Source organism: Corapipo altera, unplaced genomic scaffold (assembly GCF_003945725.1).
Source record: "Corapipo altera isolate COAL_440 unplaced genomic scaffold, ASM394572v1 58, whole genome shotgun sequence".
In the NCBI taxonomy this organism is placed as follows: Eukaryota; Metazoa; Chordata; class Aves; order Passeriformes; family Pipridae; genus Corapipo; species Corapipo altera.
This window is the reverse complement of record NW_020884898.1, coordinates 3,140,006-3,160,495: the sequence shown is the minus strand read 5'-3', so window position 1 is coordinate 3,160,495 and position 20,490 is coordinate 3,140,006. Positions and strand designations below refer to the sequence as shown.

General features: G+C 42.4%; 1 protein-coding gene across 14 annotated transcripts in view; it reads right to left on the bottom strand.

Annotated features, from left to right (window-relative positions):
- Positions 1 to 19,181, bottom strand: part of NECTIN3 (nectin cell adhesion molecule 3) — a 118,358-nt gene extending 99,177 nt beyond the window's left edge. For 6 of the 14 annotated variants that reach the window (XR_003528571.1, XR_003528573.1, XM_027648815.1 and 3 more), the window contains exons 1-2: positions 18,935 to 19,179; positions 12,494 to 12,571 (exon numbers count right to left, since the gene is read on the bottom strand). Coding sequence is in view for 12 of the 14 variants with exons in the window: in XM_027648815.1 (XP_027504616.1) it covers positions 12,494 to 12,571; positions 18,935 to 19,136 (280 nt within the window). In the remaining 2 variants the exon portion in view is untranslated. Of the gene's footprint in view, positions 1 to 12,493; positions 12,572 to 13,233; positions 17,948 to 18,934 lie in introns of those variants that run through there. The other 8 variants (XM_027648814.1, XM_027648811.1, XM_027648812.1 and 5 more) reach the window with 6 other exon arrangements.
- Positions 19,182 to 20,490: the final 1,309 nt, after the last annotated feature.

Here is a 20,490-nt window from a genome sequence, read left to right as displayed (position 1 = left end):
TTTTACACCATGCTCCTTTCAAAAAGGGAAATCCATCAGGACAAAACAGTTCTATCAATCACTGGTTCATTATTTCTTTTGCCAAACAGATGCTCCAGAAACTTCACCCTAGTTCTCTTGAAGCAAACTAACATGATGAAAAAGAACCAAAGTCTTGATTCACACTACTTCTTTTTCCTTAAGTTTTAATAGAGTCATTGCAGATGCTCCAGTTCTCTCGCCAGTTACAGAATCAGTACTCAGGCTGGTACTGAGGATGTTCACCCCATGGAACATGATTCAAGACTAAATTTTAGTAGTCCCATTTTCATAGGTATGAAGGGGTCATTCAACCTGAGATATGAACCGCCTTTTCACCCACCAAGTTCACACAAAAGACAAGCCATGTATTCAAGACAGAAGTCTTTATGTGCCTTTATGTATGAGTCCATTGTTAAAAGACTTCCATTTTCCATCAATTGATTTTTCATTGTTCAAACCATAACTGAGTCCACAAAGACACCCAAAAAAGTGACTTAAAGAGTCAGCTACGGATTCCTTCAGTATAAAACTACTGACTAACATCAACAGGATGAACACCTTAATCTACACGAATAAAAAACTAAGCCAAAACTTTAGACCAAGATTGCTGACATGCCAGTCGCTAAGGGCTGGTGATGGGACAAAAATTAGCCTGAACACTCAAAAAAAATCTGAATGCATGTCATATAGAGAGTATCTGCCATGACTAATTCAGAAGTAATGCAAGTATATTTTGTCTAGTCTTGTCATGCCTCTTAACTAACATTGTTGTGTCAGACACTGAAGAGAGGGCAACTATTTGCACACTAACTGAAATGCACAGAAATCTGCCCAAAGTTTGTCTCCACTTGCTACTGCTACATTCAAGTATAAGGTGAAGTGGTTCTTAAAAAGTATTTGACTATTGTTTTCTACATTATTTATAAGGCTCACAAGTTACATTTCAGCAATGTATTCCAGAATGTACAGGATATATCTATTCTGTCATGTCATTTATGTAAACAGAAACACACTTGCGTTCAGAAATCAGCATTTTGCAATATTTAAATCTAGTGAATCTTAACCTGTACTAAACTTCAGCATAACAATCAGTTGTACGTAACTCCAACAAACTTAGCATAGAAAAGCCCTACAAGTGGACTTACAAAAACTGCTCAGACTTCTGGGAAGGTAACAAAGCAAACTGGAAAAACATCCCAGTTAGTTGACCACACAAGCTCTTTTGTTTCCCCCTTTTTTTTTTTATTGGACAATTCTACTCACAGTAATTGGAGGCTTTAGCTACATAAAGATGACCAGGGTACATTTAAAAAGTCAATACTCGACAATTTTTCCACCAAGGAATTCTTCTAACAGCTCGTTTGTGCTACGAGAACATTGTATTCTCACACAAATTGCATGAATATTTTCAGAAGTCAAACTTTTTCGTTGCTGCTCCTACTTTCAAGATTTACAGATTGAAACGAGCAGCATAAATACACATTTATATACATAAACACACTTGCAGCTATAGAATGTTGATCAGTTACATCTTTTTCATTCACCTTCAACAGCAAAGGAAGTAAAGCCAATAGATGACTACTCCAAATTTTATGCATTTATCTCATCTTCTGACAGATGTTCAGACTCTGAAGACACAAAAAAAAATAAAACTTATCTATGCAAATCATCTAAACTGAACTTACATATAGTTTATATAACAGTACATAGACTCTAAAATGTTCCAAGTTTTAGGGAGACCACACTGATGCTTTCTATCCACTGACTTCCCACAGGCTATTTCCACAAGACAATAAAGCCAAACTGCAGAAGAGCAGAAAACTGAAGTTTTTCCCCTCTATCAGCAAGTTATTCAGTTCACATCTGGCCTTAGCACACACTAATGGCAGGGAACTAAGAGGAGTTCCAATCAAGAATGGAGCAGAACAACAAGAACATCCCATTTTGGTGACAGCAAGTTGCTACGTCAGCAGAACTTCCCATGAAAAACCCTTAAGGTCAGGCTAAACATTACTGTTAGGTCAGTTTAATTTCAAATTACATCAGAAAGCTTAGACTTGTTCTTCCAGTCCTCCTCCTCCTGTGTCAGCACTCACCAGGCACCCAAGAGACCCCAACCAACAAAAACTCACTTGTTCTCTTCCCCATTTAACCTTCTGAATAAGCTCTGTCGATCACAAGCAGCAATGCAACAGAGGCAACGAGCACAGTCAACGAGTCCAGTGGTATTTTCAGATGTATTTAGCTGGAAAAGCAAAGCACTTAAGGACACTGCAGAAAACAAGCCTCAATTTGAGGCTTTATAAAAACATATGGTTAAATGACTGGGCAGAAGTCAGTGTGTGTGTCTTTTGAGTACCAGGACACGATCAAGTTCCTGTGTCAAAAAAAGATGAGAACCAAGGAATAGAAGAAATTCAAGATTAAGTAGTACAAAATGCCTCAACACTAGCTTTCAATTAGAACTGTTAAGCAAGTACTTAGGAAAAAAACTGTACTTACATCAAAGAGAGAGTATTATAACCTAGCATTCCTCCTGCCTAAGGATCTGCTTCATCACAATCCTTACTTGGAGTTCTAGTTCATCAAGTAATTTTTGGGGGGAAAGTGAGCTTCTATAAACATTTTTTTTGTACCTTTTTTTTTTTACTTTTTTTTGTACAGTACTTGCATTATTTTTTAAAGAAGAAAACTGGAGGTATATTATTTCCATCTCAGAGAGTAATTCTTAAAACCTTATTCAGTGTTTATCATAGTAATATAACAGGCATGCAAAAGCCTGCCAGAATGCAAAAAGTTTTGGTGAAATGAGGCATAGCAATTCAATAGTCTGAAGGCGAGACGATTGAAATCCTCAGGCTTTCTCTCAATCAAAAGTTAACTGCTGCTGAAGCAGGGGTTTTACTCAAAACACCAAGCTCAAGACAGACAAATTCTCAGTTAAGTGCTGTCACAGGATGTTCTGCACAATTTTTAAGTACTGTGAACCTCCACCTGCTGCTCCTAAGGGTACAGATGACGACCTATCAGACCATTCTAACAAGAGGCTTGTGTTACTCTGCTCCTTCATTCCCCACAGCTGATGGAAGGGATGGTCAGCTATCTTCTAGTTGTTCAATCAACATGCTAATCTACAGAGAGACACCAAGCAATAGTAATATTTGTGAGGAAGGCTACAGCTGCCATTCATAAGACATCATCCAGAGCCCACAGAGAGGATTCACACTGCCTGTTAGAAGGCCACACAATGCAACACTGGACAAAGAACTCTCATCCCAACACAAAGGAGTCAAGATGACAAAGTATGCAAACCTCTACAGCACCACAATAAACAATTATCAGCAAGACTCACATTTTCACAGCGTAAAACAACAAAACAGATGTAAAAAGGGCATTTTACTCCAGTGCAACACAAAGTTGTAACAAGTAGTTACAACCCGGGGTTTAACACTAACACAGCTTGGGCCCAACTCATGAGTTGGAGCTTCGAAGCAGCTCTGCCCTTGAAGTCAGGCTGGCTGTTACCCACTATTCTTATTTCACAGTGTCATTTCCACATGTTAACTGATGCTTCTGTTCTAGTTTCAGTAACTCCACAGAACACAGTGACTGTGCCCCTTGCATACTCTGCTTCCTACCATGCTGCACAGACCTTTAATATCAAGCAGCAGGAAACGAAATAAAATCTAAGGCACTAGAGGAAGTTAAAAAAGAATATTAAGTTCATTTTTCAAATTCAGTTGGGAGGGACACTCTTAGAAATCCAATTTTATAAGGTTAAAGCTTTAAATCTAACTACTCACCAAGAATGTTTACAAAGTCCTGTGAACTTTAAAACTTCATTTGGCATTTCAATTTAAACCATATTAAAATCAATGTCCATTTTACATGTTCTTACATTATAATCTTAAATATATATTAACACATAGTGAATTAAGACATTCATGTTTATCCTGATACTAAGCTTTCAGATGTTTACAGAGACATGCTGAACTAATAAGTGAGGTATGCTATGAGGCAGCTGGACGTTCTTCCGCAGTGAATATTCCAACTCTGTTCAACCAAATCTTCCAATCCCACCTCCTTTAAAAGGAAATAAGCAAGACAACGAGGTACTCTTTTTCCAACAAACAGGCCAGGCACAAAAGCAGGACTGGAGGAGAACATCTCATTCTTAGTCCCACTCCCTTGAAAAACTAGTAGTAAGAGTGAACAAGTAGTTCCAAAGTTATCCATAAAAATACACACCAGTAACCAACACAATACTCTTCCTAACCAACACAAAATGCTTCACATCCACATTTAAATAAATTCAAATCCCCGAGTATCAGAGCAATAGGTATAAATATGCTAAAAGAAGAGATTGAAACAAGCAGTCCTTAATGTAACTGAAACCTCTGATTGGAAAGTTTGTTAAAGAGTTCCAGATGATCTTAATCTTTTGAAACACAAAAGATGAGTTAATAGTTCTGACAAACTGATGTGGTGCAAAATGTTAAAGTCCTCCTATAAGCACATCACCAAAATATCTAACAGATATAGCAGAAGGTCAAAAGAAGCATTGTACTTCTGAGTCTTGGTGGTGCTGCCAAGTAACTGCATCGTATACAGAAAACCAAGTGAAGTTATACACACAAACCTTTCCCAGGCAGGCAGGGAAAAACCTTTCAAGTTGTAGTGGGTCCAAATTAGAAGAGCAGTCAGCATAAACAAGTGTAAGTAACACAGACAGGATGATAAGTAACTCGACTGAGAGCAAAGACTGTCCTGAAAGCTACAGCAAGTATATGGTGATTATGCTTGGAAGTCACACTCCAGAATATGCTAATATAGAAGTAAACTCTCTTCTCCAGCCAGCAGCACTGAGGCTCCATCTGGAGTTATTCAGCTTGAACATCTTTTATATCAGCCATCCAGAGTCTGAAAGCAACGTGTGCTCAAAAGCCTAGAAAACATGACCTACAAGAAAGGATGGAATAACTGATTGTTATTCTCCAAGAAGGTAACCCAATAAAGGTCCTGAAGTACTTACACTGCAAAAAGAGAATGACTGCAATACTAAGTATGCCTGTGAAGGTTAGGAAGGAGATAAACCAAAGGAAAAAACAACACCAAACAACCAAACAAAACAAAAAAATCAAACAAAAAACCCACAAAAAACTTGCAAAAAACAAACAAAACCACAAAGAAAACCAACAAAGCTCACTGAAACTAAAAAAACCCCCACCTTGGATGCTACAAAGTGAACTCTTCAAATGAACACCCTGGCCAAAATTATAAATTTCCAGAATCTTTAGAAAGGTTTGATATTTAGTAATTAAAAAAATCAAACATCCAAACTAATCTAAGCTGATCCTGCACTGGGGCAGAGACATGATCAAAGATTTTGCTGGCCTTATTACTCTAAGATTATTAACAGACATTTTCAGCAAAGTCTGGTCTTCCTTCAAATTCTTATTAGCCAATATAACACACATGCTGATGGACTCAAATACAAAGTCTCCTTTCAGGGACTTATTTGCAACATTCCATTCAATACACTTACACCACTTGCTCTCTCATGACCATTTGGTTCACCCAGACCTCACTACTGCGAGAAGATTTCAGAATACTCTGCTTTTAGAAGTCTCATTCCCAGTCCTCTTCCTAGCAACCAGTTGGTTTTTCACCTGTGTTTCAAGACCACCCTTACTTGCTTTGCCAAGTCAACAAACTAAGTCAGTTACACATGAAGGGATTACTGAAAACTTAAATAAGAAATTAACTCGGAAGACATCTAAGAGGGCAAATTTATTTAATTTTTAATGCTCAGTTAGTAGCACTGAAAATACATTATGAAGCCAGGAGTTCTGTGCTCAAGAACACCACTGCTTTCAGCTAGCACATATTTACTTAAGACAGAGCACTTTCAGTTACTTTTTTCATCCTCAGGTCTACTGCATTTGGGTTTAACTGAATATTACAATCTGTTCAAATAGATACTTCCTTACCAAATGTATTCCTCATCTCCTTTTATTTGCATCTATTTGCATTCTTTACAGTTACTCTTTTCACTAGAGGTTCTCCTCTTCATCAGGGGGACAGCCAGCTCACAGCAGGTGACCAGTCTTCTCTATCACTTATTTTTTGTATAAGAAGATATTCATCTTTTGTCATGTGTTTTGCAAAAAGCTTTTAGCTCTTCAAAGCTGTATATATGAATGCACATGGAATCTCTATCAGCATCAGTCTGTCCTCAACTGAGACACCAGGGCATACTCAAATCATTCCTTAGAGACCAGTCTTCTCGTTCTCAGCAAAAAATAAGACTTGGGAGAAATGACAGCCTTCAGCTTTGAGAAAAGTAACTCGTTCAATAACAAGCTGTGTTATAACCCGATGTTTAGACACAACTTCAGTCTTGCTTGCTTAAAATTTATTTTAAAAGCTTGATTTCTTCATTTATTTGCAGGGCTGGGAGTTCAAGGTCATGACAAATTCCATTCAGAAGATAAACAGTTTTAGTCAGCTAGTGCTTCAGCTTTTCTGATTTCTGTTAATCAAGTACATAGAACTTCACTGGCCTTTAAGTCAGCTCCATCCCCTACTACCAACTGCCTTCCATAAATACAGGCAACTACACATATTACACAAAAATCAACGCTTTCTAGGCACCAATTTATTCTGAAGAGGTTTCAAATCCAGTACACTCTTCAGAGCTACGTCTAGAAATTCCAATTCAAATTGAAAGTAGATGCCAGTATAACATCATTACAGAGAAAACGCTTCAAAACAGTGCATTACATAGTTCATAGCTTGTACAGGCAGCTGCCTGCAAGCAAGACCTTTGGCAAAGTTCACAGAACTGACCACCACAAACCCAAGGCCATGTTTCCAATTATAGAAATACTGTAAATATATTATAAATAATACATACCAAGTTTAATACTCTCCTCCACAAAGGACACTTCATGAGCATCGCTGAACATCCATCTACACTTCAACTTCTTTAACTCTTCAATCACTCAAGTTTCATAAGGTCCTACAAAGCCCTGTGTAACTCACCTTTACTCCAACTTATTATCAGTTAGTATTTATGCATAATTAGGGCACCTCATACTCCAGACAGCGGAATAGACAAGATCCTACTATCCTCCAGCATCACCTATAACTATAGATTTCACCATAAGAATTCTCTCCAGAAAAAGGTCCTAGGAAGACCACAGAGACTGTTGGCTGAAGATCTGGACAGACAAATATCCTCCCACTTCCTTCCAGACTCCAGACCTCTCCACTCAAATTTGGAAAAGCAATTTAATGCTACTGAACGCTATCATAATACCCACTTTCTTATTCTTTGAGAGGAAGACAAAAATTGGGGATGAGGGACTGGGCACTAGGTATCACAGAAGTCTGAGGAGTTACTGCCCATCACTTCTGCTTCATTTCAAAACCTGGAATTTACCAATGACACAGAAGCACAGTCTCCTCCACCTAGCCACAAACTTGCCAAAACGTGGGTTGCTATTCCAGATGTCACACAAGTCCAACAAACAACTTCCCTTCCAAGTTATACAGTTGTTTCAACACTACCATATAATAAACTTGCCATTACACATACTAACAGAAATAAAACAAGGCAACTGCAACCAGAATCAAAAAACACAAACACAAAGTGTCAGTATAGGACTTTGTCATTGCTGTTTGTTCTCTTTCATTATAAAGTAGCAACTCACTTCTCTAATACACAGCAATCAATACATACACTTCCATCCCAACCATGAGGGTAACTACAACGTGCATCTTGCTAATTTACCCAGAAAGCTCAAGTCTATCCCACAGTTTAAGTTATAAGCACCAAGACATTCTTGACTTAATCACTCTGATTTCATTTGTCAGACTAAAATATTCAGACTCAAGTCCCAGGAATCACTATTCATCAGTATCACTTTGTAGAGGGAAAAAAAAAAACAAACAAACCAAAAAAAGGCAGTTTTCACAGAAAGCCTGTGACATCTTTAAAGTGCTCAACAGGTCATGTCCAACAAACATAAAAGCTATAGTGATCATTTCCACCTAGTAATTACCACAAACACAAGTGAAGTCCTAGGTACAAGTCTCTTCATAACACATTTATCAGTGGCAAAGACAAACAAGCTCTAATATTGATGTAGAGAATAATGATTTCACATAGGTAGGAGGTAAGGGACCCCTAGAGGCTACTTAGTCCTGCTTAAAGGAGGTCCAGTTATATAAGACTGCTTGGAGACTCATCCAGTTGAGTCTTCAATATCACCATAGAACAATATTTATTCCTCAATCACTTCGGCACCTGCTCCCTCAGAGAGAAGTATTTCTTCCTTACATTGGTTCAGGATTTCCCACACTCCAGCAGGGCTATGAAATTCCTAACTTAACCAAGAATGAAGTTTTAAGTACAAATAACTTAAAAAAACCCCCAACTATGTAGTGCACTTTAGCCATTTTGGGGAGAACAATGTAAATGAAAAAATACTGTTGTGTTAACACCTGTGTCTTTGGTAGGATATTACTTTTACACAGGAACAATAAGACAAAAATTCAAGTCGTGTGGAAATGGACATCGCTCCAACTTTCAATGGAGAAAGGAACATGGAATAATGAGAGAGACTGCCCACTGCATTTAGTGGTGTGAACACACAGAGTCCTTACAGAAAGCTCAAGGACAAGCTACTAAGAAATTCTGTACAAGCAATTGCTTGACATAAAAACCAAGTTATCAGGATTTTGGGGGCTATGGGGAGTTTGATTTTTGCTTTGGTTTTTCTGTGAAATTAATAAGGAAGGACCTGGAATTCTGCTAAGTGTACAGCAACAGTTGTAAGCATTCAGCATTCCCTGCCCCCAGCACCCTACCTCCTACACTGAAACTAGAAGGTCATTAAAAAGTGGTCAGGAGCACTGATGTGTGTGATGTCCTTCTAGACAAAGGAACAAGACCTTTAATCGGTAGGAAAGTCCCGACTCCCTTAAGAAGACCATTCCTTCCCTTTTTATATGCTGTCATTCCACCTACCACCTACTCTCCAGAGAACTGAGGTCTGGGGGAGGAGAAGGAAGGCTGTACTTTGCACTAAGTAGCAAAGTCTCGAATACAGCTAAACATTAACTTCACATTTTCAATTACCTATAAAGTTTGAATGTTATCTGCCAACATTGAACAACTGGGGCCACACAATGACATATAAAATAAACGCATTTTGTCAGGACCAGCAAATCTCAGCTGTCCATGAGAAGATCTGATGAGTTAACAGTTACATTACAAAGTTATGTGGATGCCTGCTGCCCCCTGCACTGCTGACACTGCTGACTTTTTTTTAGCTCTTAAGGCCGCCCTCCACTGCAAGCTACTTCAGAAAGTTAACCCTTTTTTGTCCAGGAACTGCATCATGACATTAAGCTTAGGGAATGCTGCTTAAAGCTGCTGGATTCACTGCCAAACTACATTTTCTATATGTGTCACACTGTCAGCCAGCTCTGTGCTGTAAGAGACTGGTCTTACTGGCTCCTTATTGAAGTAACAGAAGAAATGTAGGCAGATCTTTAACAAATCCTCTAACAGTTATGACTTCCATTAGGAGTTAACAATGGGATCCAATTTTAAAGTAAGCTTTTAGCAACAGAATTGCTTTATACGAAAAACTTGTTTCAGACTTGAGTTGGACATTTTAATCTGGATAGAAGATTTCCAACTACTACTTTTCTTCCAGGACTAACTATAGTGTACTAGCTCCTGCTTACCCATGCACAATATGAGGCTCATTTAGACTGAAAGGGACTTCTGGAGGTTATCCAATCCGACCCCCAACTGAAAGCAGGGCCAACTTTGAAGTCAGATCAAGTTGCTCAGGGTCATACCATAGTCAGGTTCTGAATATTTTCAGGGACAGAGATCCCACAACCTGTTTCAGTGCTTCATTCTCTGTGTGGGAAAACATACTGCTAACACATTATAAAGATCTGCCTTTCTGTAGCTTGTGTCTGCTGCCTCTTATCCTTTCCCTCTTATCCTTAGCATAGCTAAGGAGAGTCTGTCTTCATTTTCCTCCTCACTACCTATTAAACAGTCAGAGCCAGCAATTAGGATCCCCCACTCCAGATCTTTCTCAAAGCTGAACAAACTAACTCCTCAAGCCCTCTTCATACATCCTGTGCTGCTGACTTCTTATCTTAGTGGCCTTTCACAGGCACCTCAGCATTTTCCTCGTATTTGGGAATACAAAACTGTCCATGGTACTTCTGATGCAGTCTCACAAGCTCCAAATAGTGGAGAATAATTGCTTCTTTCAACTGGCTGACCATGCCCTGTGTGCTCTCCACCTTTTGCACCACAAAGGCACACACTGACCCACAAGGACCCTTACGTTCTTTCCTGTTAAAGGTACTTTTCACCACTTGGCACTACATTTATGCTGTTGCATGGGGTCATTCTGCCCCAAAGAGATTTGGCTTGGCATTTGCTTTTGAACTTCCTAAAGTTTCCAACAGGTATTTCTCCAACTTGCAAACATCCCACTCAATCAGCCCTAGTCTCCAGCAGGTCAATTGACCCTCACAGTCTGGCAGCATCCACAAATTTGCTCTAAGTACATCAGTGACCTGGAAGAGTGGCTGGAATGTAGACAAACTGCCCCTGCACTGATGCCACCAGTAACAAGACTCCAGGTGGACTTCAGCTGATCGGAACTTTTCAAGTTCAGTGCTACACACAACTTTTCGCCCATTTAATAATCCCCTTCCCAAACCATATCTCACCAGTTCAGCTACAAGCACATTTCAGGAAATCTTATTATAAGCTTATTAAGGCTAATAACACTCGCTGTTCTTCCTTTGTCCATACTCTTGTCCTAGATACTTACAGCAATAAATTCAGGACCTCTTTTCACAGGAGTCTCAAGCTGTGGAGACACCACTGTAACTGCTTTTCCTCACTTCACTTCAGTTTTCACCTTGTTTGTAGCCACATCAATTTATCAAACCTAAGCCATGCCTCTTGAGTCTCAAATAACACAGCTGCAGAGCAGCTCTGGAAATCCATTACCAAAAGAATTTTCATTAACAGTTCCACAGAGTCCCACAGACCTCACCTCTTTCTGTAAGGCAGAACGCTCTGCAGAATCTTTCAAAGATATTAAATGAAGCTTACACAAAACTGTTTCTCAATAAGAGATCACATTCTGAGTTGTCAAAAGGTAACAAGTTATTAAATGTTCATGTGACAGCACTGATGCATCACCTGTAATAATTAATCTGGTTATAGTAAAAAGCCTTACTATCTTACAGCCACTGAACTTAACAGTTGTGTTATACATATAGAATCACAGAATGGTTTGGGTCGGAAGGGACCTCAAAGTTTGTCTTGTTCCAGTGTCCTGCCATATAAGCTGCCTGCAGAAGCCTGAACTACTTCTGATACCACAAACTGATGGAATACAGCTACACAGAACTTAGTATGCTTCTTCCTGTACAGGATATCCTGGATAAATGGGAATACTGCACTTGCTAGTTACCAGAGCTAGACTATTTTATGCTACCTCAGCTACCAATAATACATTGAAACCTTCAACACGATGCATTTAAATTTCCCAAGTGATTAATGGTATGGTCACAACCATCACATTCTCATGGTTGACTTCTTTAGAACTAGAGTCTCTTTAAATGTTAAAGTACCTTAATGAAGTCATAACAACATTACTTCTGTTTCAAGAAAGTTTACCTTTTGAAGTCAGAAGTGCATTGAAGTGTTTAGAACACAGAAACAGCATCACCAGTGAAGGGCTGAGAAGTGGGTTTTTATAACGCAATTATCAATCTTTACAAATATATTCAAAAATGTATTAAGCTTAACAGCTCTTGACATTGCTTCTCCAACCTCTAGTAATGACTTTTTACCAGAGTTAAGTAGTTGTTTTGTTGTGGCAAGGGCCAGCAGATGATGCTGGAGAAATTAAAGGAACTTGGGGGAAAAAATTACCCCAAATCAGAAGTCTTGCCCTTTCAGTTACTCGCATTTGATGTAATTTAACTTATGCTTGACTCAGGTGATTATTCTTCTACCCAATTATGTGCAGTGAAATTAAGTAAAGCCAGTTATCCAACTTGAACATGATCTCACCTTGTCCATATTCTTTCTCCAGCATCCACTCATCCTGTTTCTAAGGCTGTTTTTAAGTGTGCTTGTCCCAGCAATAATTAGTTTTTGGCTTAAACCACCTGCACCATGGGTGCTATTTCAAGTAAAAAAAGCAACAGAAGTGGGCAAAGAATGCCCACACAAAACAGGATTAAGAAAAATTTAAGTCTAACACTCACTTGTAATCTTCTAACTCAAGGGCTAATGAAAGTAACAAATCCAAAAGTAACTAATAAATTCAGCAAGCTAGCTCAGGTGGTTTTTTCCACTCTTCTTTACACACATCAACTATGGAGACCTGTTAGACTAGTCTTTACTCACCTTCAGCAGAAGATTGCCATTTCAATGCCTCCAAATTTTGTACATGCCACTGCACTCCAGGGACAGCACTAGCACCTGCTAAGTATTTAAAAAAGTCACTTAAGAAAACATTCTGTTCTGTACAAACTAATCCCAGGACTAGTTTAAAAACTATCATGTTATACCAGCCTTGACTAATAGAAAAGGAGAAAACAATGAATCCCTGTAGACACATAAAGTTATCTTAAATGTCAGATAATGAAAGTCTGACATGGGGGGGTAGGAGGAAAAATTGGCAAGAGCCTCTGCTGTTGTAAATAATCCTGGTGCAACAGTCAATTCCAGACAGAATGAAGGCTGGTCAAGTGTAGCCTAAGAATAAGAAAACCTGCTATTCTGAGTTATTACAAAACTAAAAATGTTTTTACTTCTGTACACTACTTGATAAACAACTGAAAAGCAGTAAAAATATTAAAAAGAATGCAGTAGTGATAATATAGGATCGTCTGGAAGGTTGTTACTAGTTTTCACTACTTGAACTAAAAGTGACCTTCTCAATAACATGCTGATGATAAACTTGACCTACCTTTCCCAACACTTGGAAAAAGCAAGGATAAAGGACAGAGACACAAGTTTCAGTACTTTTAATTTTTCTTTTTTTTTATTCTTGTTGTTAATTTTCTTCTATTGCTAAGTCATGGACAGAAAGATCAATTTTTGAGTTCACATTTGAAACATTTCCAACTCTAAAAGTTAATTACCTGAAAAAATGAGGAGAAAAATAACTCCTGAAGTGTTCATGGATAATACAAAAAAGTTAGTTCTGTGATTTTACCCTGACCTGGAAGTTGTGCTTTGTCTTAAAGCTCTTCATCACGAGACTGGGTACTAAGTTGTGTAATAAGCAGCCACTGGTCCAGCTTTTCTAGAACCAATGTAAGTGTTGGCCATGAGCCCCCTCAAGTCTTACTCATATGGACCCACATTTTAACCCACTATCTTCACATCCAGGAGAGTAAGACAAGCTTTCATCTAAGAGCTTTTTCATCTCTCCCCACTTTATAGACTCAAATAAGATAATTATTTTCCCCAGCAAGGTCTTTACTGCACATTTCACTCTTTAATAACTTCTCATATATTTCCTTGCATTTTATCCACATTCAGCTATTCCCATCTTTTCTTTCTTAGCTCATCTTGTGATTTCTTCCCACACTAACATGATACTCTTTTCTAAGCAACCCATCTGCTTTTTAACCAGGAATAAAGAATAATGCTAATGACCCCTTTACCTCTAATGAGAAAGCCTGACCAACTTATTTCATGCCTAATGAAGTAATTCATCATCTTCTCCATCCTCTCAATAAAAATACATTACTGTACTTCAGATAGCTGTGATCTCTGAGGCACTGAATACAACTGCCCTTCAAGTAAGTACTTCTCTAAAATCTTGTTTTAGACAGGCTAATCCTAACAAAATAACCCCATAGATACACAGAACCATTGAATTGCTTGGGTAAGAAGGTACATTTAAAGATCATATACACCTCCTCCTCCTCTTCAAACAACAACAAAATCAAACACCATATGGTATAACAAATTATTAATGATTAAAGAATTGCACCTATACCTATTCTTCACTAAGAAAATCTGGCCACTTAGTTCATATCCAACTATCAGGTCCCTCAGAAAATTCCTCACAGGAACTTCTGCATTACTACCCACATACTAATCAGTACAACAGAAAAAAAAAAAACCACCTTCCAATAATCCTGATTCAATACAACACATTCATTCAAAGCTGGAAACAAAAGTCCAAGTACAAACACAAACTGTGCTAGAGCAAAGTAATCTGTCATCACAAAGCCCACCTTTAAGTGGAAAGGTAGAAGGGCTCCAGAGCAAGCAGACAGACAATCTCAGCACTCTCACTCTGCACACTTATCTAACCAGGCTGTAGCTGTAACCTTCCCATAAAGAACTTGGTTTGGACAAAGCCTCGTTCAACCCCAGAACAGCAGCTCAGGCCACCCCCACAGCAGCACTCTGGTGTAACACCGGATGGAAAGTCACACTCTTAAAGTTTATTGTTCTTCAACAGATAACCACACCAACACTAAAAAAAGGACAACATTTACTAACAGCGCAGCACCTAGCTGGCACTTAGTAAGATTATCTTTTAACAGTCTGTATATAACAGGTTTTCTATTTCTCTTCCCCTACTTTCATTCACTAATCATTTTGTTTCTACAAACTGAGATTTAGACACCTGACTCTAGAGCTTCTTACTTATTTTTTCCCTTGAGCTCCACAAATGCTCCGCTTATTAGCCCCACACACTGATTACTGAAGCAACACACCCCCAACTCCTATTCCCTTTTCACATCAGATGCAATTTGCATCTGTGATTTTGCATACCTTAAAAAGCTCTACTACCAGCACCTGAAAGGTAATCAGCTGGTACAGGTGCTCTGTAAAGCCAACATATTTTTGCTTCTTCTGCTACAGAACAGCCCTTTGTTTCTCAATATCACCCTGGTAGCAACACTACATAAAAGGGATGGGAAAGAAAACAGCCTAGATTTGACCATATTTCTAAACAGAATATCTGACTCTAATCTCACAAGAAATAAATCCTGCTAGAACTGCCTTTTGTTCAGTATTAAACAGTATTCATATTCCATGACATAAAATTATTTAAGGAGGCAAGAGAAACACATCACTTAAATCAAGTAACTGTTCAACCTTTATGTAGCACAAATGGATAAAAAACCATCGCAATTCTTTTATGATACTCCAAGTGTTCAGATCTTAAATAACATTGTACTTCATTTCCATATATATGGGAGCTCTTGCACAGCAGAAGCATCACAGTGTAACAGTAATCTTGAACATGACAGACCCACCACAATGAAACAGAGCTAAGAACCATTCCATAGCAGCACACCCCATAATCTAACCAGTTGTCCTGAAGTACAGGCTGGACAAACTTTTGGCAGCTTTTTTTTTTTTTCCTACTTATCAAACAATCCAGATTTAAACTCTCCTATTTCAAGTTACTCTTATTTCTACCACTGAATTTGCTCTGTTTCTTCACGTGGCAGTTTCACACACTGCCCAGCCTACTACACAGTTCACCACCACTTCATTCTTTCCAGCTTCTCAAATACCTTCTACAGTTTTTCTATTCCTTCTCTCACTATTGTCATATTGACTCATCTAATGTCTTTTTAAAACTGCATTTTTCTCCATACCATTTTCAAAAAATAAATGCATATTCAGACATGAATTTCTAAACTATTATCGTTGACTTTGATGCACAATGAAGAAAAAAATACATTCTGTTGTCTTTTTGAACACTCTACCATGCTTCCCCATTTCCAAGGCACTAACCTGGTTTGCCTGACCTCCTGTTTTTGCCATGACTTAACCTGAAAAATCAGTAAAAAAGTTTATACTCAAACAGACTGTTTTGGTCAATAGTTACTTGGGAAATTTCTTCTTTTTTTAATTTTTTTTTTATATTGTATACTGTATACTTATACCATGCACATCTTTATAATCCAATCCTTCCAGCTCCACTACCATCCTGGAGCCTGTACTGCAAGCTGCTTTGGAAAAAAAAAAACAAACAATGATACTTAAAAAGATATATGCTCCACAGACTTTTTCTAGCCTTACTAAGAAACTTAACCAATAATTCAAACTGAAAATAAATAATTATTTCCTCAATGAAAAAAAATGCATTTTGAATATCTTTCCTTTCTATTCACCTCACTTTATGATTTTGCTAATTTTTAATTCGTACTTATATTCCAAAAAACTCTGCAAAACTCTTTTTACTGTGTACAAACTAACGAGGCACTGAAATGATGAGGAATTTATTTAGTAGCACACGGGTCCTCGTTTACAACATAGCTGAAAAATATTTGTCACAATGCAGAGTAAGTTATTTTATAGATTTAAGGTTATGATGATGTTTCTTATGGATGCCATAGATCTCCCCTAGTTCAAAGCTATACTGATTTGATCATAAAGTTTAGTACCTACTTCACTGAACCATGCACTGTCTGACTGAGAAGTGGAACAATTACTTGTGCATGTGAACCCAACAGTCTTGCTTTCCTAAGAAGAGCAGTATTTACTAAAGCAGGTTTATTTTTATTCAAAAATCCAGAATCTGCTGTTATTTCAGATGCCTGATATATTTTCTCTCTTTGTGCCCCCCTTCAGTTTTTTGCTGGGAGTGTTGAGGGGTTTTTGGCAATATTTCTCTGAGGAATTACAGATCAAATAAATCATCATTTCTAATTGCTGGTCCAAGTGATTGTATACAAACAGTGGTATTATTCTACTAGGGTTTGTATTTTTTGTGGTACCATTTTCAAATCTTCCTTTTGCTATCATTATCAGAATTGGTTGGCCAATAGTAGGAAAGGTGACCAAATGTAATCAGCAGTTTTGAATTCCATCAACATGTAATCATGCTCAAAATGTATATAACAGCACTCTTAAAAGCCAGCCATAACAATAGTTTTCCTTCGTACTCATGTGTTACAGTTACGATGATAATGAAAACAATTCTGGGAAATTTCAAGTGGGGAAAAAAAACCCAAACTAAAATCTGAGATATTAACAAAAAACTCAGTCTTCCCCTGCTGCTTATCCCACAGCCCAAAAGTCACTAGTAGTTTTTTTAAAGTTTTCCTTTTCATCCAGAGATTACACTTCTAAACTTTGTGCTTATTCCCACACAACATTGCCGCTTCTGGCAGATGTTCTGAAGTGTTATCAGTCAAGTTCACAGATGCCAAAAAGAATCTGGGAAGACTGACATCCGAATGACACTCATCAAGACTAAGCCGGTAAGTCACTGTGTGACACGGGGCACGGATGCTCTTAACTTCATTGTTACTATTATCTTCACATTTAGATATAAAAATAGCTTGTCAAGGTTCTGTCAAGTCTGAAGCTTCACGTTTTTAATTGCAAAAGAGCAGAAATAACCCCGAAAAAAAGGGAGAGAAGTGCTAGTGCAAAAAGTTTGCCGACCCTATGGAAATTAATCTTCAAGCCTTAAAGTTTTGAAATGCGATGCCTTCCTAATATTTACAAAGTTAGGAACAATGATCTTTTTTGAAAGCTACATCATTGCCAGAGGGGGGAGACTATTACATACACGAGCACAATCCTACAGCAGCAGCGCCTCAACTCCCTCCCTGAAAAAGCATTTCTCAGATACTACACAACTGCTTTACGGCTTGCAAGTTCCTGGGTATTTTTATCACACGAATCTCCAGAGACTACCTCCTCTAACTTGTTCCTCCTTCATTAAAGAGGGAAGGGACACAGTGTCTCCTATAATAAAATATCCTTGCCAACTACTCATCGCTGCATTGGGAATACAACGGCAGGATGACGGTTTTCGATTTGCTCTCGCCCAAGTCCACTTTTATCCCCTCTCTCATCTTCCACTGCTGTAAAAACAACAAAAGAAAAAAGACACCACGCACGCCACACCGCACGCAGTAGTAAATAAATAAATAAAATAAATAAATAAATAAATAAATAAATAAATTCCTGCTCAGTTTCCAACTGCTACGTCGCCTGTTTGTTTCCCACAGGAAGATGCACGGGAAGGGGAGGGGGGGGTGTTGGTGATGGCACTTCTTTTCCCCGAGTGGTCACGCCAAGCCCCGCGGGGCCCGGCACCGCAGTGCCCCCGGCAGCAGCTGCTCAGGATGCGGGTGATGAGAAGCGCACAAAGCCACCGCACCGGCAGCGACCTCACCCCGCCACCAGCACGGATTTCACTCTCGGCGACCGGGAACAACCACACGGGCCAACAGCGCCGGCAGCGCAGCGCGAACCATCCCGGCCCCCAAGAGCACCCGCAGAACGCCAAGACTCCTCTGTCCTTCCCGCAGGCAGGGAAAGGGGAAGTGCAGGGGGGGGGGAAAAAGCACCCGCGAATTCCCGCAAACAAGCAAAATCCCGCCGGTCAGGAAGGGCATTTCAGCGGATAACCTGCCGCCCGCCGGGGGAAGCCCCAGCCCCGCCGGCGGCGGATAAACTTCCCCTGCTGCCCCGCCCGGGCCGCGGCCACCCGAGCCCGACCGCCGGGGAAACTCGGCCTCCCGGGACACCCCCCCGCCCTCCTGGCGGCAGTGGCGGCGGTTCCCGGGGGGAAGCGCCCGCGGGTCTGCCCGGCGCGGTGCGGGCTCCGGCTCCGACCCTGCCCCGCATCGCTCCCTCCCGCACGATCCCGGCCGCGTCCCGCCGGGCTCCCTCCGCTCAGGGCGGCCGGCAGACCCCGGCAGCCCCCGCACCCCGCCCCGCCGGCCGCCACACAAACTTTCCCTCAACTCGGCCGCGTCCCCCGGCGCTCCCGGGGCTCGGGTTTCTCTCCTCCTCTTCCTCCACCCACCCCCTCGCCCGTCCGCCGAGGGGAAAAGTTCCACTTACTGCAGCAGAAGCGAGAGAAAACCAACCCCAGCAGCCCCAGCCCCGGCCCGGGAGGCACCGCCGAGCGCAGCCGCCGCCGCCGCTGCCGCCACCGGGGGGAGGCACCGCCACCAGCCGCTAGGAAAAGTTCCCGGCGGGCGGCAGGAGCCGACGAAGGGGGAAAACCAGCGGCAGCCTCCGCAGCGGCTCCGGCCCCTGCCATGCTCCGGGCTCGGCTCGCAGTCGCCGCCGCTACGCCGCCCGGCCGGTCCCGCCCGGTCCCGCTGCCCGCGCCGGCGGCGCCTCCCCACACGGAGCGTGTGTCACTGAGCGGGGCGGGGCGCGCCGCTCCCGCCCTCCTCAGAGCGGGCCGCACCACCCGCCGCAGGGAGGGGGGGGCCGAGGGAGGGTGGGAGGCGTGTGCCGTGCGCCTCCACCGCGACCCCCGCCACCTCCCCCCCCGCCCCGGGGCGAGTCGCCTCGTCCCCGCCTTCCCTGCCCCGCTGTGTGGGACTCGCAGACGCGCACGGGGGCGGGGGGGTTCCCGTAGGTGTCGCGGGCGGCGGGTGGGAGGGGGTGCCACGGTGTCCTCCCCCGAGGGGCTGTTGGTACGTCCCGCCCCGCCCCGTCGCTCCCGCCCCCGCCCCGAGCGCGGCCGGGGGCGCCCGCCCGGACCCGCCGCCCTCCCCGGGCTCCCGCCCCCTCGGCATACCCCCCGCCCCCTGCGCCGGGCCGGCACGGGCGGCCCCTGGGCTGGGGACGGGCCAGCAGTGCTCACCCCGGGCGGGGCGTCCCAGGGGGGCGGTGGGGGACCGACCGCATCCCGCTCCTCCGGGCGCGGGCGTTCCCAGGCGCGGGGGGATCCGGCCGGGGCCGCTCCCGGTGTCCCGCGGGTGGACGGGCCGGTTCCTCCTCGGCGGGGGCGCCTGCCCGCTGCGCCGGAGCCCCGCGCCGGGGCCGCGGCGTCGGCGCCGTGGTTTTTGCCAGCAATAAACTTTCCCGGCGTTGTCCCCTCGTGGCTCGCGCTGCCCGCGGCACATCCCCGTGCGGGGCGCGCAGGGAGCGCTGCCCGGGCACCGGCGAGGGGTGCCCCGTTCCCTCCGCACCCTCCGGCGGGGCTGGGGCAGCGTCCCGGCCGCGCGAGGGGAACAGGGAGCGCTCGGGTGCGGGGCGATGCGGAGCCATCCCCAGCCCGCAACAGATGGCGGTATCCAAAGGCGGACTCTGGCAGAGCTAAGCGGTCTGAAATCATCTGGGAGCAGAGTGAGCCCTGTGCAGAAATCACCGAGGAATACCAAATACGGCCCTGTGCAGCCCTCGCAGAGGGGCCTGCAGGGGTCCGGGGGCAGCAGGCAGCGTTTCTGTCACGCTCATGCCCGTAGAGATTTTTGGCCGTGGCACAGCACATAGCTGTGCTCCGGGAAAGGCTGTCATCGACGAGGGCAGAGCTGCTCCGCAGGGAGCGATGATGCCCCAACCACGGGCGGAGACCAGCGCTGTAAGTATAGTCAGGGCAGAGTGGCGAGTGTATAGTCAGGGCAGAGTGGCCACTCGCGAGGCGAAGAGGGAATTCATGC